Genomic DNA, 18,635 nt, shown 5'->3' on the forward strand with positions numbered 1-18,635 from the left:
GACAAGTTGGACTCAATGATCTTTGAGGTCTCTTCCAACCTTGGTGACTCTGTGATTCTGTGGCAAAAGTTGAACTTTAACCAAATGTGTTTTAAATGTCACCCACAAAAATACAGTTCTTTCCTGATGCTTGGCAATAACTATGTGATGATGACTGGGCTGGGGATAAGCTGTGCTCCTGTTGGCTTGAGATAGTTTTTGAGGACACAGTGTTAGAGTGTTGGCCCATGACAGGTGGCACTGCTAGGCTCCTTCTGTGCTGAACATTTTCTCATCACTGACTGAGGTCCAGAGCAGCAGCAGGGCAGTACTGCTGCAATGTCTTCCTGAGAACAATGTCTAACTGTGGGATGGCTGGGGAAGAGTGAAAATACAAAGCCATCACAGGAAAGCTATACTTTCTGAAAGAAAGCAAGCCTCTGGCAAAGCAGAGAGGTGAGGAGAGGTTTCATTTTGCTGCAAGAAATGTTTTCAGAGAAGCTGGTTTGGGTTGTGCAGCTCTTTGTAACACCATCTCCAACAGAAGCCAGGGGGCAGCTTCTGGGGTCTAGAGAGACCTGCTGCTGCTTTTGTAGCATGAGCTGTCTGGGCTTTTCAAGTGCAAGGAATTTAATTAGTTTCTCATGAGGTATGGCTAAAATAGCTAGACTTAAAAGCTAAAAAAGGTTTATCTACTGAAAAGTGGAATATTAGTGAGTAACTAACATCATGTGAGCAAGTGCAGTATGTGAGTCAAGAGTGATGGGTTAAGTGTCTGACTAAGCCAAAAAGAGAAATTGCATCATCACAGCTTGATGCCTGTCAGAAGAAAAAGCTGCTTTTCACTCTGCAAGATTGAACAGAAATGCTGAAAGTGAACGGAATTTCCCCATTATTAACTTGAAATTCTTGCTTGGATTCTTTCCAGGCTTCTGATCGTGGGGCAGCCTCTATTGAAATGCAGACAAATATGTGTTTTTTAAGTGTTAGACTTAAGTATGCTTACATGTATTGCAAAGTGTGTGCTTTCCTGTCTTGCATAAGTAGGGCAGATTAGACATTTTCTCTCAGAAGAAGCACATCCATAACTATTTATTTGTGAGAAATAGTGAAGAAGTGATAGTTTCATAGTTTCATAGTTTCATTCAGGGTTGGAAGGGACCACAAGGATCATCTAGTTCCAACCCCCCTGCCATGGGCAGGGACACCCCACACTACATCAGGCTGGACAGAGCCTCATCCAGCCTGCTCTTAAACACCCCCAGGGACGGGGCCTCGACCACCTCCCTGGACAACCCATTCCAGGGTTTCACCACTCTCATGGTGAAGAACCTCCTCCTCACATCCAGCCTCAATCTCCCCACCTCCAGCTTCATTCCATTCCCCCTAGTCCTATCACTACCTGAGATCCTGAGAAGTCCTTCCCAAAGATTATTTAAGGATTCTATGATTGTGGATACAGATAAATTTATCTGAATCAATAGAAGTTACAGTATCACAGAATCACAGTATCACCAAGGTTGGAAGAGACTGCAAAGATCATCGAGTCCAACCTTTCACCACAGACCTCATGGCTAGACCATGGCACCAAGTGCCACGTCCAATCCCCTCTTGAACACCTCCAGGGATGGTGACTCCACCACCTCCCTGGGCAGCACATTCCAATGGTGAACGACTCTCTCAGTGAAGAACTTTCTCCTCACCTCGAGCCTAAACTTCCCCTGGTGCAGCTTGAGACTGTGAAGTTATTACATTAATGCAATTAAGTGCAACTAAGTGCAACTAAATATGTAAAGGTGAAACAATTATAGCAAGGTACTAAAATATATGTTAAAAAAATAAGAGACAGAGAGAAAGAAAACACTTGAAAAGTCTCAAAAGAATTGGCATAAAACCGTGGAAAAAGTTGCTCCAAGTCTCCAAGTATGTGTGAAAGAAGAAATTGAAGAAAAAGAGTCATGTGAGTCTTTAGTGGGAAACCCATTTATGCCAACTAAAGCTACATTACTGAACATTTAAAAGTGAATCATATTACAGATGTCTGTTCACACTGCCCAACCATCATAAAAATGGCCCATGCAAATGTTGTTTCATATTCAGAGCTGCTGATACACAATTTACAGGAAATAAAATAACATGTACTGGGTTTATAACCAAGGTCATTAGCGGTGTGTAAAGTGACGGTTGTGTGGTTGAGTTCTCTCTGAAGCACCACGCTCCCCATGCTGCCAGGTGTCTGTTCATGTGAATAGCAGATGTGAAAATGCAAACTCCACTCACCTTCTGGAGTGTGGTTTCGTAAAGCCCAGGCATTGTGTGGAATTGTCAGAGAGACACCATCTATTATAACACCTGAAAATGTTAACTCCATGTTTATAATTCCCCATATGCCATCCAATTGGGAAATAAATAAATAAATCCTGATTCACTTACCATTTTGGATACTTCTCCAGTCTGTGAATTCCTTTTCTATCTTACACATTAAGGATAAATAAGTCCAGTTTCCTGAATGTTTGTCCTTCACTCCAACCTTCTTGCATTGCTAATATCGAGATGAAGGAACTTCACCCTCCTGCACTACAGAGGCCTTTTGTCTTGTCTGTAAAAGTACATTCATAGTATCATAGTATCAGTCAGGGTTGGAAGGGACCACAAGGATCATCTAGTTCCAACCCCCCTGCCATGGGCAGGGACACCCACCCAGGGATTCCCCGCTGCCTTTCTGGTCCAGATCTCCAACAATTATCAGCAGTACTGATAAGCTAACCTGGCAATCTCTTCAAGAAAATCAAACATTCAGAGCAGGATTCTCATCACCTAATGTTAAATATACAATCCGAACAAAACATGAGACCTCTCATTTAGATTTATGGTAAAAACCAGGCACTTCCCTGGTGTGGTTCACTGAGTGCTCAGACAGACATTTGGAAAGAGATGAGTCATGCCCTAGAGTGTTAAAGGCAATCTGATTGATTGCTTCAGTCCTTCAGTCCTAAATGTCTGCAGTTGAGTGCTAAGTGTCCCACCAGTGCCTCTTTACCCGTTGTTTCTCTCTTGCTGGAATACCGTGTGCATTCTCTGGGAATGCTGCCTGCCTGCGGTGGATCAAATGCTGAGGTTATACTTTTGCAACCAGAGATGAACTTGAACAATTATGTCCACAAAAGTAGCCCTTATTTCAAACCTCAAGGACCATAACAAAAGTAACTATTCTCGTGATGATTAACTGTGAAGTTGCTTAGGATGACTAGGAGAGGGCAGTATTTGCCATGCTCATAATGATTAGAGGAAAATGGGAATGTTTACTCCTGTGGAAACAGCAGCACAAAGAAATATGTAGTGGTCAATTCAGCAGCTCCACAAAATCTATTTCCAGATAGCTAAGCATGCTTCAGAAAATAGCTTCTGGACGTAAGTGCTGATGATCCAGGTAGGCAATAAGTGATAAGAAGACGACTGCTAGAGTCTCAGGTAGATAAGAGCTGCCTACAGTCAAGATGACAAAGCACAGCACAGCAGCAGATGGAAACAGTGCAGTGTAAATGATTTACTCACTCAATGACCAGTCTTCTGCTGAGAAATTTTTGATAATTTTAGAGAGTAATCCTTTTGCATTACTACTGCTTTTGGCACTTCCTCTCTAGTCTCTGTCTACCCTTTTGCATCGGATCACATAGTGCAGGGTCTGCTGTGCGTGCTAGGGAAGGTGCTTGAGGAGTATAACCAGCCCAGGCAACAGGAAGAGAACCATCAGGCAGAGCTATAGCCCTGGGAAATGTCAGGGTCGTGGGCAATCTGTGGTGTCTGCTTATATATAGGCCAGCTGGAGGTTGATAAAGAATAGTGTTTCTTCTTTGCATGGAAAATTATCTGTCCTGTCCAAGTCCCTAAGCACCAGAACTTCGCAAAATAAGCCCCTCAAGTATATTTTACAAGAAGAAACTACTTATATGCTATTAGGGGCTTAATTGCCAGGCTTTTCCCTCTTCCTGCCAAACTATGCTGAAGATCCTAGAAACACCTTCATGTCTCAGACATGGAGATGTTTTACAGAAGTCATGTTTGTCCTGCATACAGCAGCATGGATACAGGGAAGCAGATCATGGAATGTACTGACTTTGGTCCGCTGTCTTGACCACTTCACATACAGTTTGGATACAGCACATTTCTCCAGTACAGTTCAAGTCTATTTGCAAGCAGAAGGGTTTAGAGATAGCTTGGAAAAGCTGTCATCTTATTTCCTTCTTCAGCAAGACACAACCACATCTCCAGAGAGGCTCTATGAACGCTTCTGCTTTTGGTTGTTTCTCCTTAGAAAACAAAGCATTCCCTGGGTAGAGCATCTGTGGCAGTTGGCAGCAGGTGAGTTCCAAAGGCAGGAAGAGCTGCAGAATTGCTATGACAAAATGCTTTTCATGGAAGGAGAGACACAAGCCTGATCTAGAACAAGTATTTAACCCCTGTAATCCTAATTCCATTGGCACTAGGTTACCAGCTGCCCTTCTGATACCTATATGGTAGGATCTAGCAAATCCAAGATGTGGGGTTTTTTTGTTGTTTGTTGTTGTATTTCTTTTTTAACTGGTGTTACAAGGAAGCTTTTCACCTAGAGCAGTCAGTCCAGGAGAGCAGTTTCACTTCGAACCCTCCAGCAATGTCAGGTGAGCAGACCTTAACGATCCTGCATAATCTCTGACCATTTCCCTTAATAATTTAGGTGAGAACAACTGCTATTACATTTTAATAAGCTTTCTCCCATGTGTGACAGGTATTTTCCTACAGCTCATTATGAGAAGAGCCATTTGAGCTCTCCTTCAGCTCCATTCCCATTTGCAAACATATAAGCAAAAAGTCAGCTTTGCAATGGCTGTTGGTGGTGGCCAAGAAAGGACATGTTGGGTATCACCAGAATTTCCCAAACTCTTCCAATTTTAATTAAACTCACAAATCTAATCCAGGCACAGACTGATGTTCTAGCATTTCAGCTGAGCCTATACCCCACTTCTCAAACCCAAGAATGGTTTCTCAAAGAATAAGGGCTGTGACCTGCAGTTTCAGTGAAAGCATCCTCAGGGCCATGAGGATGATCTGAGGGCTGGAGCACCTCTCCTGTGAGGACAGACTGAGGGAGCCATGGCTGTTCAGTCTGGAGAAGAGAAGGCTCTGAGGAGACCTTATTGTGGCCTTCCAGTATCTGAAGGGGGCCTACAAGAAAGCTGAGGAGGGACTTTTTAGGGTGTTAGGTGATTATAGGACTAGGGGGAATGGAACAAAACTAGAAATGGGTAGATTCAGATTGGATGTTAGGAAGAAATTCTTCCCCATGAGGGTGGCGAGACACTGGAACAGGTTGCCCAGGGAGGTGGTGGAAGCCCCATCCCTGGAGGTTTTTATGGCCAGTCTGGATGTGGCTGTGAGCAACCTGAGGTAGTGTGAGGTGTCCCTGCCCATGGCAGGGGATTTGGAACTAGATGATCCTTGAGGTCCTTTCCAACCCTAACAATTCTATGATTCTATGATTCCTTCTTGCCATACAACCAGCATTGTCTCATAAGTTCTTTAAGTGGATGTATCCTTTACAGGTTTTAGATTAATATAAATTGACATTTTACATGCTGCAGAGAAAAGCAAACATTTGGGAGGAAAAAACATTATTCCTGAATTGCTGGCAGCCACTGGGACTGGTGTACCCCAATGCTCATGTAAATGAGAGGACAGTTAACTCTTCAAGGCTGCAAAAACCTTGTAAAAACCTAGGGCTGTAAAAACCTTGTAAAAACATAGGGTCCTCTACCCTTTAGGTCACTTGCTTCTATCACCTACTCATACCACCAGGGCTTGAGCCTGCATCAGTAGGCTGGAGTCAAGTGTTTAAGAAACACTGGATTCTTTCTCCAGAATCACTTATGAATGTCTTTTCTAAGTCTTCAGTCTTTTAATTTCCGTAGGAGTAATTATTCTGTAGGAGGCTTAGATCAGTGCTGGCATAAAGCAAGTGTCTGGGCTAAGTGCTGCTTGTCTAGTCATGAAGGAGGCCTTTGGTGTTCCTTGACAAGCATGGGCTGATGTGTTTCCTTCATCATTATCCTCGCGGCAGTCATTTTAGGGTGAGGCCCCCAGTGACAGAAGCAGTGACTCACCACATTGTGGGCATGTTTGGAGAACATTAGCCCCTACTTGGGTAGGAACAGGGAATTTTTGGTTTTTTGAACTCTGGTATCTGGGGTAGATAGCAGCACAGGACAGAGTAGTGGGGCCATCAAATCCTCTGCTCTTAAGAGGCTTCAATCTCAAGGCTACTTCTTTCAATCTCTGTATCAGTCTAGGGTTTGGTGCTGAAAAGGTGCTTTTAACATATATATTGTCTCCAAATTTAGGTCTGCTTTTAGTTGGAGCACAGCTAGTCTGCAAACTCTATGGATGTATCCAGCTGGGAGGGTGACTTGGACAGTCTGAAATAAACCATAAGAGCACAGAGTTTGTTGTTAGTGCCTACAAGCTGAGCATATTAATCTATTTATATCTCATGGAGTTGGTCCAGTCATCCAGCTTTGCCTGTCTTTTAGCAGGCATGCAGGAGCATGTACTTTTGTCATTCTTGTTTGGGATTTTGCTGTTTCCTTGCTTATCACCTTTGTTGAGTAGGACTTGTGTTTATCTGGTGTTTTTCTTGGGTCTGCAGCTGCTCTTTTAAACAGGGCTGTGATGTGAGTGGATTTTAGTGTGCTTGTCTTAAGGTAAGTCAGTAAAATATGTTTGTACGTTACATAACACCTCACCTGTGAACTTAAGCAGATCAACACTGCTTACTTCAGTTGTGTTTTCTATCTCCCCTTTTCAAGCAGAGGATGTTCTGAGGCAGAGCACTCCAGCACTGCTCTTTCCACGGTTGGTTGCCACAGCACAGAGCGATGCACACACACTCCCTCCATTGTAACATCATCACCTGCTTCTGTCTCCAGTAGAAACCCACATCTACCTTTCTGTAAGGAATGATCCTGAACATCCCTAGCTGCTATTGAGTGTGCTCAGCTACTGCAGCATTTGCTTCATGTAAACAAGAGTGAGGACCATGACAAGTGCAATAATTTTTCTGACCAAGGCCAATTTGCATCCTGGGCTGCATCAAACTCCTGGCCAAACTGTCAGCCTGTGGCTTGGGCAGCAGCACACTGTGCTGGGTTAGGAACTGGCTGGAGGGCTGTGCTTTAAAAGAAAAGATCCAGCAATCCCTGGAGATGTTCAAAAGAGGATTGGACGTGGCACTTGAAGCCATGGTTTAGTTAGTCATGTAGAGTTGGGTGATAGATTGGACTTGATGATTTCTAAGGTCTTTTCCAACCTTGTTGATTCCGTGATTCTATGATTCTATGAAAAGAAGCATGGAAGGCAGGTCAAAGCAGGTGATTTTATCACCCTGCTCTGGTGAGAGCTCCCCTGGAACACTAGGTCCTGTTTTGCAGCCCTCATCACAAAGACATTAACCTGTTGGAGAGGATCCAGGAAAGGGCCCCAAACACGATCGGAGGGCTGGAGCACCTCTTCTATGAGGACAGGCTGAGAGAACTGGGGGTTTGTTCAGCTTGGAGAAGAGAAGGCTGTTGGAGGACCTCATTGAGGCCTTTCAATATTTAAAGAGGGCCTATAAGAAAGACAGGGACAATCTTTTTACCAAGGCTTGTTGTGACAGGGCAAGAAGTGATGGTTTTAAACTGAAAGAGCTGGGTAGATTCAGACTGGATACAAAAAAAGGGTATTTTCTACAATGAGTCTGGTCAAACACTGGCCCAGGTTTGCCCAGAATGTTCCCATCCCTGGAAACATTCAAGGTGAGGTTGGACAGCGCTCTGAGCAACCTGATCTAGTAAAGATGTTCATGTTTAATGCAAGGGAATTGGACTAGATGTCTTTTAAAGAACTCTCCCAACCTATAGCATACCATGATTCCTTCCATAGTAAGTAATGTTGACCTCTGAAAGGGCAAATAAGTGGAAACATAAGTCATAGAAGTTGTTTTCTTTCTGGCTTAACCATGTTGCAGCTCTTTCAGCACCTTCCAGGTCAAATAAGACATATTTCCTCACTCCTCTTGCCCCTGAGTTAGTAAATAATTCCAGGCTGGTGGGAAAGAAGCACGTTTTAGATTCTTCTCTGTTATCTGCCATGGATATGAACACAGTATTTTCCACAGAGATGGATCATTAACTAGCCCCAGATGTTAAATGATTCATTATGCTACAGAGCCATAGCTTAGTGACTCTCTTCTCCTTTGTTTACATTTACAAATTAATTTCCCATTCTTACTTCATCTTCCTTAACTGTTACTGCAGTAGATAATTAGTTGCAGTGTTAGAAAGGAATTATTATTCATCACAATTTTGATAAAACAATAGCTACCCATCTTAGCCAAAAGTACAAAATAGCTTTCTTTCCCCAAAAGATTCCTGGGTTAATAAATTAGCAGAGTTTATTTTTAAAATAAAATCCCTTCTTTTGGTCTTGGACTGGAGTTAAAATTGAAACAGGGAAAAGGGAATTGATTGGAGCCCACATTGGACAATCGGTAATGCAATAAAGGCAGCAGCTCCTGTAGACTCTGCCTATCAGGAGAAAGTGAAGAGGTCACACAAGAGGGGTGCCTGAATGAATGATAACTCCCTCTTGTAACAGTCCCTGAGAAAAATTGTGTGAGGGAGAGCAACTGTGTTTATTTTGGCAGTGCTGAGAATAGAATTTGTTTTCTTTGCTGTGTTTTATTCCCCTTGTGGATCCTGATGCCGGAAAACAATTGAAAAGAGCAAAAGAGAGAGTCATTACTGTAAGCTTTGTCTGCTACAATTGGGCAGAGTTATCTGGAAATTATAAAGCGCTGCAGGTTGCTCCAGGCCATAAATCCTAACTCAAAGCCACGTGTAAAGCCTTGGAAAATTAAAATGCTGCAATTTGGTTTAACGAGCCCAAAAAGCTCCAGCTGCTGAGTCACTCTGACTACACAGGACATATTCTTCAAATATTCAAGGATGGATTGCAGCACTCTGAGGAGCAGGTCAGAGAAAGAACCAATTATGAAAGTACATGTGTAAACAAGTTCTGCCAACACTTCAAACAACCTTTAAGGTTATTCATAGAACAACAGAAACATTTAGGTTGGAAAAAGACCCTTAAGATCATCAGGTCCAACCACTAATCTAATACTTCCAATTCATAGAATAGTCCAGGCTGGAAGGGGCCTCCAAAGGTCACCTAGTCCAACCCCCTCTGCAGTCAGCAAGGGCATCCTCAACTAGATCAGGCTGCCCAGAACCCTGTCAAGCCTCACTTTGGGTATCTCCAGGGATGGGGCCCCAACCACCTCCCTGGGCAACCTGTCCCAGTGTTCCATTACCCTCATAGTAAAGAACTTATTTCTAACATCCAATCTAAATCTGCTCTTTTCTAGTTTGAAACCATTGCCCCTTGTCCTATTACCACAGGCCTTTGTAAACAGTCTCTCTCCATCCTTCTTGTACACCCCCTTCAGGTACTGGAAGGCTGCTATTAGGTCTCCCTGCAGCCTTCTCTTCTTCAGGCTGAACACCCCCAGCTCTCTCAGCCTGTCCCCATAGCAGAGGTTCTCTACCCTCCCTGATCATTTTTGTGGCCCTCCTCTGGACCAGCTTCATCTGGTTCATGAGCTTCCTATATTGAGGTCCACCACTAAACCACGTTCCTAAGCATCATTCAATATTCTATTCAATATCAAAGGTCTTGTATTGAAAACTGCTTTTAATTTTTTAATAAAGAAAGAATTAAAATAAAACAAAAGCTATTTTGGCTAAAAGTCTGCCCCAAAAGAAGACACCTTGTCTCCCCTACAAGAATTTTGGTGCATGTAAATAGTGTTTAAACTGTTAGGACAGCAACTGAAACACACTTCTCGCTATTACAATCACTGTTGGAAACGGAGTATTGAATCTCCAGGAAGTGTGAACCACAGCAATATTAGGGATGTGGCAGAAAGTGGAGGAAAAAAACCCCAACAACAAACTCACAAATCCAATCTGAATTTATTGCAAGTGTCTTTATTTGAAGTCTCAGTGGTCAGTAACGATTGACAGTGATCTTTAATTAAGAAGACTTCACAACTGTATCTGGCTAGTGAAGAAACCCAAGGGGGAGGCACAAGCACCAGCTCACTGCTTAAGCATGATTCCTAACCTCTGTCATACCGAGGTTGTCTATGGCATCTGTTATGGCCCAGGGTTTGAGGAGTACAAGGAGAACAGGGTGTCCCATTTAGGTCATGATGCAGATGATATGACTCTGCTATGACTCCAGATCTGGTTCCCTCCAGCTCACACAAACCCCAAAATTGCCCAACAGTTTCAGCCCCTGGGACATCCCTGTGTACCTTCCATGACTCACCCAAGGACATAAACTGCTCATCTCCAGAGTGTGCAGGGCAAAAGAAACACTAGACAGAGCAACCAGGCTGCAACACATGGTCCCTCCTCCATGCATACAGCCAACATTAATTCTGTGTAAGCTTTTCATGTATTCCCAGGGAAAAAAAAACCCACAAAAAATGATGTAATAACTAAAAAAAAAACCCACCCCCCCGAAAATGGTACTACTTAGAGACTTGTGCATTTACAAGGGCATAATATTGTCCTTCCTTTGCCATTAACTGGCTGTGGGTGCCCTGCTCAACCACCCTGCCATTCTGGATCACTGCAATGATATCTGCAGTCTGTACGGTCGTCAGGCGGTGAGCAATGACAATGCAGGTTCGACCTTGCCGGGCATTATCCAGAGCTTTCTGGACAATCTGCACACAGATGTCAGAAAAATGCTGTTAACATTTTGAAAACCTTCACTTGTCATAAGAACTACACCTGATTTACCTTTTATCATCACCTGAAGGTATTTCCTGTAGACATGCATGTCAGTGCACACATGAGATCCTTATTCAATAGGTTTCTCACTGAGGTCAGTGGGACTGAGCAGATGAGCAGGAGACATTGACCCAACTAGTTTCCTGAGCATCTAGTTTGGGTCAGATTGCAAATTCAGTATTTACCATAAAACACAGCTAGTAGAAGGATAGGTGAAGAGTGTTAGCTCCCCACAGTTTTTTTCTACTTAAAGTTTTGCTTTTTATTTCCTGCTTGTTTTGTTTAGCAGAGGTGCACAACTCCCTAGCATGGTTGAGCTTGCAGCCAGAAAAACCACTGCGATGCACCTGCACCATGTTTTAATTGGTTTTATTCTGCAGAAAGCAAGTAGCCACATACATAGGCATACATATTTCCCATACTAATCATTACTCACCTTTTCACTTTCTGTGTCAAGAGCAGAGGTAGCTTCATCCAGAAGCAGAATGGCAGGATTACGAACCAGAGCACGGGCAATTGCTATTCTTTGTTTCTGACCTCCAGAAAGCTGGGTTCCTTTCTCACCCACTCGGGTATTGTATTTCTGGATGTTAAAAATTAAACAAGGCCTGTGAACACTCTTAGAGAAGGAAGATTAGAAAAGTAAATTTTATGAGGGGCTATAAAAGTCATTAGGTATTTCCATCTCGAAAGGAAAGAACAGTGCAAGTGGTTTTAATAAAGCTAAGGTTTCATAAACACCTCCAATATAAACAGTTACATATACAGCCACACATTTATACCTGGCCTTTCCCAAAGGCTGGAATAGGTCTTGAATGGTAGCCTCAGTCATACAGCAATATGATGTCCACAGGCCATGAGCATATGATCATAAGAGATTTAATGCTTACTGACATATAAATGAAGAACTTGATCCCCTGCTACTTGAGAATAAAGAATCTCAAACATCATTAGTAGTAATGAAGGGGAAATATTTTTCAGCATCATCACATCATTTTCAAGTCATACAGCACTACAGTGAAACCAAACTATCAAAGCATTTTTCCTTGTTAGAATCAAATTCTTGGCAATCACGAAGGTCAAATGCTGGGTCATTAATTTTTGATTCATTGTCCCTTCATATTTGTTAAGAAACACTCCCAGTTAGAAATAGAACTTTGAGTTTTAGATGAGGTTTTTTTTTTTTTCCCTAAAATAATTCAGTTTCTCAGAGTAACTTGAGAACTTTCTGCTGTCAAAAAAGAAAACAAAAATCAAAAATTGTGAGGACTTATTTCTACACAGAATGTCTCATTATTCCCCTCCCCTATATTGCTGCTTTGTCTACCACTATATTAGTGGAAGCATGGGGGGGGGAGCAAAATAAGGATTTTAAGCTTGAAACACACTGATAGTTCTTTAACATAAGTTCTATATTCTTCCCCATTAAGGAAAACAGTATTTATTGCTGTCTACAACTACCTGAAGGGTGGTTGTAGACAGGAGGGGGTTGGTCTCTTCTCTCAGGCAACCAGCACCAGAACAAGAGGACACAGTCTCAAGCTGTGCCAGGGAAAGTTTAGGCTCGAGGTGAGGAGAAAGTTCTTCACTGAGAGAGTCGTTCATCATTGGAATGGGCTGCCCAGGAAGGTGGTGGAGTCACCATCCCTGGAGGTGTTCAAGAGGAGATTGGACGTGGCACTTGGTGCCATGGTCTGGTCATGAGGTCTGGGGTGACAGGTTGGACTTGACGATCTTTGAGGTCTCTTCCAACCTTGGTGATTCTGTGTGTGAATTTGATCTATGCAAGGAAAATTATCTAGATTTTTCCATATCATTCCAAATACCTAATTTCACTGTGAAGATCACTGTATCTTACCTCTGGCAGTTTCTCAATGAAGGCATGAATATTTGCTGCTTTAGCTGCTTCTTCAATTTCCATCTGACTGACCACTCTGCTGTTGTCTCCATATTGAATATTTTCAGCAATGCTGCAGTCAAACAAGACGGGCTCCTGTGACACCAGGCCCAGTCTGGACCTCAGCCATTGTAAATGCAAAGATCTGGTATCAAACCCATCTGCTAACTAGAAAAAGCAACAGAAAATGATGCCAAGTTGACTACAGAGCTCATCCACAGATACAGACTGTAAACAGGAAACACGAATTGTAATAGGAAGCCTGTTAAGTGTCAGATTCCCAGCTGAAATCAAGTAAACTTTGCATGCAAAATGGAAAAGAAGCAGCAGTGTAGATGAAACATTTCCTTCCATTAGTTTTCAGTTGTGTGTGTGTGTGTGTTTACTTCCATTCCCCAACAGAGCAAAGAGCTCAGGCTATTCCTGCAGTTCTTCCAGTCCTACTGGCCACTAGAAGCACCAGGAACCTCACCAGAAAGCCTGTCCCTAAGAATATGAACACAATAAATATTCTTAGCTGTAGGCTGTTAACTCAACTGTAAAACCTCTAAGGAGGTTTTAAGACCTTTCTACACCCATTGAAGGGGAGTGCATCAGAATCCCATTGCAACATTCTGACAATGATGCAGTAGTATCCCTGCGGGATTATATTTGCACTACCTGATTTGCAATGTCTGTGTGTTCATTCATGTCAGTGAGATGACAAGCAAGTCACATGAACTTCATGCACCTGTGTGACTAGGCTGTGAGCAGCTTTGAGGAGGCAAACAGTGTCTGACCTGGCCATTCTCTTCTTTGGTCAGACCTGCACCCCAAGGTGGTGCACTGTGCCAACACAGGTGCCAGTGCTGGTATGTGTTGCAAATGCACAAGGCAGGCAATGACAGGGATCACTGTAGCCAGGTTATCTACAGCTCCATTTGAGCCTCAACCTCAGTAGCCCATATTTCTAAAGGAGGATTTCTTGCCAGAGTTATGGCAAGGATTATTTAAAGCCTTTGAAACCTTGGAAGATAAAGAGTTCTGTAGATTTAATTATTATTAATAGCCACACAAGTCTATTTTTACCACTTGTCCTTCTGTGGGGTCATAAAATCTCTCCAGGAGCTGAATGGATGTACTTTTGCCACAGCCGCTGCTTCCTACTAATGCCAGAGTCTGTCCTTTGTTAACCTTCACATTGAGTCCTTGCAAAACTTGAACTTCTGGCCTCGTTGGGTATACAAAATGGATGTTTCTGAACTCAATGTTGCCTTCAAACTCGCTCTGGAAAGCAACAGAGAGTTCACATGCTCAAATTGGCATTTATTAGCTTCAACTACAACAACACTTGCAAGACTTTGGTTTTTTCAGTGAAAGAACTGACAGGAAAGTTTGGGAAGGTGTTTTCAAAATTGCTGTTGAAGTTATTTTGAATTACATATTTGATTTCATGTAGCATTATTTGTGGGATTATCTGCAGACAAGTTGCTAGAGCCTCCTGCAGAAAGATTTTGTCATCTGTCTTATCCATTTTTTACTTCATCTTTGAAAAGAATACCTTTAGATAAATAACATGAATATTTTTCCTTTCTGACACATGTAATTGAGGCACTTCTACTCTTGACATAATCTACAGCATTTGCTTTCCTAATCTCACACTGGAGGTAGCACAATTTGATCAAACATAGCACAAGGTTAAGATGAGCTGTTAAGATAACAGTTAAACTCTCCAGTAGGCAATTCGCAGGCATGTAGGACAAGCTGTGTCCTAAAAGGCAGTGATAGTTGTTAGACATTCTAGGCAGGTAAGTTTCAAAGCACAAGTGGAAGAAAGGGGGAATGCTCCCACCCCTGTCATGTTTGGGGTAGAGACCAGCCCCATGTACATAACAGGGGGAAAACTAGTACAGTGCTTTGACACCAGCTGATGAGGTAATGTAAGGGGCTCAAAGCTTTGCTTTGCTAAGTCACAGCTGTCACTGGTATTCAAGTCCAGTCTATACCAGAAATATTTTCAGTTCAGTTTTGTCTAACCAGGATCTTCTGCCAAACTTTATATCACCCATGCTGGAGGACTCTTGTTTAAGAACATAAATGATCAAAATGTTAAATGCTGAAATCACAGTATCACAGTATTGCCTCAAAGAGACCTCAAGGATCATCGAGTCCAATCTGTCACCACAGACCCATGACTAGACCATGGCGCCAAGTGCCACGTCCAATCTTCTCTTGAACACCTCCAGGGATGGTGACTCCACCACCTCCCCGGGCAGCCCATTCCAATGACGAACAACTCGCTTGGTGAAGAACTTTCTCCTCACCACGAGCCTAAACTTCCCCTGGCGCAGCTTGAGACTGTGTCCCCTTGTTCTGGTGCTGGTTGCCTGAGAGAAGAGACCAACCCCTTCTTGGCTACAACCACCTTTCAGGTAGTTGTAGAGAGCAATGAGGTCTCCCCTGAGCCTCCTCTTCTCCAGGCTAAACAATCCCAGCTCCCTCAGCCTCTCCTCATAGGGCTTGTGCTCAAGGCCTCTCCCCAGCCTTGTTGCCCTTCTCTGGACACGTTCAAGTGTCTCAATGTGCTTCTTAAACTGAGGGGGAGAAGTCCTGTGTATAAGATTGAAGTCATAGAACCTGGATTATGCCTTCCTGACTAAGGGCTACTATGTAAAACCTACTTGGGAAGATAATTTTAAACTCAAATAGATGTGCAAATGTAATCCTTCCAAAACATGTAAACTGGAAACATTTCAGGCAGAAATTCGACAAGTGCTGAAGTCAGTTTCCTTAAGGACAGTTTTGGTTTAGACCAGAGATATTTTTGGGATTAAAGTTTGTTCTAAATTTTATCTATTTGTTTGCCTTGCTGTTGTTGTGTTTCTTGTGGTTCCTTCTTCACAAATTTAGAGCAAACCAGATTATTCTTCAAGTTAGTTTTGAAATCACAAGAGCACAACTCGTACTTGTAAGTTTCCACCGTTGTAAGAGGATGGTTTTGGCAAAGCTGCTCTATTTCTGAAGGAACACAAAAAAAAAAGAGTAGAAAAATGCATTTGTGTTTTATTTCTCCTGTAAACCCTCACAAAGGCAACACACCCATTAGTAGAACTGACACTGTCAGTGTTTTCCTGAATCCACTTGAGGTGTGGGTCAGTAGAACGAAAAGCATTTGGTTTATGTCATTCAGAACAAAACACCACCTAAGGCTACACATTTCTGATTGAAAAATAGATATAGTGTGATCCATTAAAAAATTATTAATGAATCACTACCATTCTTTTATATAGTGTCTGTCTTTTGCAATATGCTAAAAATAAAGAAGCTATGTATAGATGTAGATAATAAAATGCTGCTTCAACCATTTTTTGGTGAAAAACAAACAAACCAACCCCCCTAAACCTCAATCCTTGCCACCCCAAAACCCTTACCAATTTTTCACCTTCTTCACTGTAGCTGTCAATTCGAGGTTTTCTGTCCAAAAGCTGAAAAATTCTTTGGGCTGACATTCTAGCTTTGCCAAAATCGGGTGCTAGGGAAGCAGACTGACCAACGTTCATAGCTGCAAATATGACAGAAGAGAAGACTCTAAAAAGAAAAGACAAAGCATCATTCGTTTCAGGTAGAACAATGCATTGTGTTCCTCATGTGTAAAACAAAGCTTTGGAATAAAGGTTTTTAGCTTCTTTATGATATTTCTGGAGTTCCTCGCACCCCCAAAATGTCATCCAGTATAAGGAAGTTCTGTTTGTGCCTATAACTACTTTATAGATGAAGAGTGGTGTCACATCACTTCCCTGCCTGCAAGGAATATTAAACAGCAAAGAGTTCCTCAGTGTAGAATAGAATAGAATAAAACAGGTTGGAAGAGACCTTCAAGATCATCGTGTCCAACCTATCATCCAACACCACCTAATCAACTAAACCATGCAACCAAGCACCCTATCAAGTCTCCTCCTGAACACCTCCAGTGATGGTGACTTTACCACCTCCTTGGGCAGGTGTTCTGAGCACAGCCACAAGCTTTGGGCATTCACTGCCCAAATATACACCTTTCCCCAAAGCAGCCCTTCTGCCCAAACTGCACTCTCAACCAGACTGAATTCCTGAATCTCTATGCCCCATTACCCTGTAAGGGGGTGAAATAATTTGCATGCATTGAAATCACCATCCTGTGTATTGATTAAAAAAACCCAAACAAACAACAAAAAAAACCATTTTATGAAGTGTACTCACATAAAAACATTTTCAAAGTTGCTCAGACAGTGGGCAATAAGCCATGCCCCAAATCTGAAGACTGCTGCGTTAATGAAGAACTCTGCAGACTGAGCTACTCCATAGGTAAATCCGTAGAGAGGGGCTTTGGTCAGAGAAACTCTGATAAAGGAAGAGACTGTCCATAAATAACTTGTAAAACACACAGCAGATGCTGGCTGGGGGGATGGACAGGTTTCTGTGTTAAAGTTCAAGAATACAGCTCACTCCCCTAAAACCACAACAGATCAGCCCAGAACATAAGAACACTCACAAACAATCCCTGCCAGACCCTCAAAGCATCCCACATCATGACACTGAAGTGCCCCTAGGACAGAAAGCAGTGAGCTTCTTCATCCTCAGTTATGCTAGCCTGAATCCCTTCCTTTGCTTTTCTGTAGCAGGGCAGGTCACTAGAGCAGGTAAATAATAAAATTTAATAACTACCACATATGATCCTTTCTATTGAGAAAAGAAACAGGGTCCAGCCCAGCCTCAGAGCTGCCTGTGGGCTTCTGCCAGGTCTTCCCATCTGAGCAGAGACTCATTTGGATCAGGGACATATTGCTAGAAGGGCAACAAGGCTGGGGAGAAGCCTTGAGCACAAGCCCTATGAGGAGAGACTGAGGGAGCTGGGATCGTTCAGCCTGGAGAAGAGGAGGCTCAGCTTATTGCTGTCTAAAACTACCTGAAAGGTGGTTGTAGCCACAAAGGGGTTGGTCACTTCTCCCAGGCAAGCAGCACCAGGACAAGAGGACACAGTGTCAAGCTGTACCAGGGGAAGTCTAGGCTTGAGGTGAGAAGAGTAAGATGGTTCTGGGTAGTTTCCATTCTTAGCATGAACTCATCTCTTTAAGGAGCTAACAGTGTCCTTACAAAATTTTAAAAGATCATAGAGTTGTTTTGTTTGGAAAAGACATCTAAGGTTGTTGAGTCCAGCCATCAACCTAAGGAGCTCAGCCCCAGTAAGGAGGCCCAGCCAGCACCCGTGGATGATATTGGAGTAGTCATCAATCATTGCCCTAACAACCGGGGGGCCACCAGGCCCCCCGGCCTTTGTTGTCACCACCACCATCACCCAGTGTGCACCAGGGGCACTCACCAGTGATGAGAGGAGGATCCCTCAGCCCAAATGGGCTCAGCTTGGGGCTTTGCCCTTTCCTGGGGGAGATTAAAAAGGGGAGTGGGTGGGGTGGGCCAAGTGGCCACACCTGGAGTGGGAGGAGAATCCAGCAGAGCCCAGGTGCTGTGGGTTTGAGAGGAAAAAGGGGGAAAATGAGGTGGGAGGGGTGGGAAAAGGGCAGACTGTGAAACCTGTGTTGAGAAATAATGGAGATTAAAATACTATCCAAATAGGAATTATTGACTTTTAGTGATTAAGCTAGATGCTTAATATGGCTACTTTCAGGATGTTCCATGCCTCTTGGATAATTTATTGACAAACCCAAGCATGATTTTGATAGGCCAGTATTAAGTTCAATAAGCAAAAAAATCTCACACACCTTCTGCTAAAGTAATTGCATAGCGTTATCCTCTCAGTAAACTCTTGATCTCAGCCCTGAGGGGTTTTTTGGGGTTGTTTTCCCAGCTATCTGTGTGTGTGGGAGGGGGCTTGCTTCTGAGAGCAGGCTGTGTGAAGCCAGGACACTGCT

General features: G+C 43.0%; 1 protein-coding gene across 3 annotated transcripts in view; it reads right to left on the minus strand.

Annotated features, from left to right (window-relative positions):
• Nucleotides 1-10,030: 10,030 nt before the first annotated feature.
• The window catches only part of ABCB5 (ATP binding cassette subfamily B member 5), a 41,769-nt gene continuing 33,164 nt past the window's right edge, over nucleotides 10,031-18,635 (minus strand). The window contains exons 24-29 of one of the 3 annotated variants that reach the window (XM_068152461.1): nucleotides 16,966-17,106; nucleotides 16,161-16,317; nucleotides 13,819-14,016; nucleotides 12,712-12,918; nucleotides 11,290-11,436; nucleotides 10,031-10,786 (exon numbers count right to left, since the gene is read on the minus strand). In XM_068152461.1, coding sequence (XP_068008562.1) covers nucleotides 10,589-10,786; nucleotides 11,290-11,436; nucleotides 12,712-12,918; nucleotides 13,819-14,016; nucleotides 16,161-16,317; nucleotides 16,966-17,106 — 1,048 coding nt within the window. In that variant the 3' untranslated portion in view covers nucleotides 10,031-10,588. Of the gene's footprint in view, nucleotides 10,787-11,289; nucleotides 11,437-12,711; nucleotides 12,919-13,818; nucleotides 14,017-16,160; nucleotides 16,318-16,965; nucleotides 17,107-18,635 lie in introns of those variants that run through there. The other 2 variants (XM_068152462.1, XM_068152463.1) reach the window with 2 other exon arrangements.

The sequence above is a fragment of the Melanerpes formicivorus genome, unplaced genomic scaffold, assembly GCF_026170545.1.
Source record: "Melanerpes formicivorus ecotype bairdi unplaced genomic scaffold, bMelFor1.0.p_v2 SCAF_23, whole genome shotgun sequence".
Lineage (NCBI taxonomy): Eukaryota > Metazoa > Chordata > Aves > Piciformes > Picidae > Melanerpes > Melanerpes formicivorus.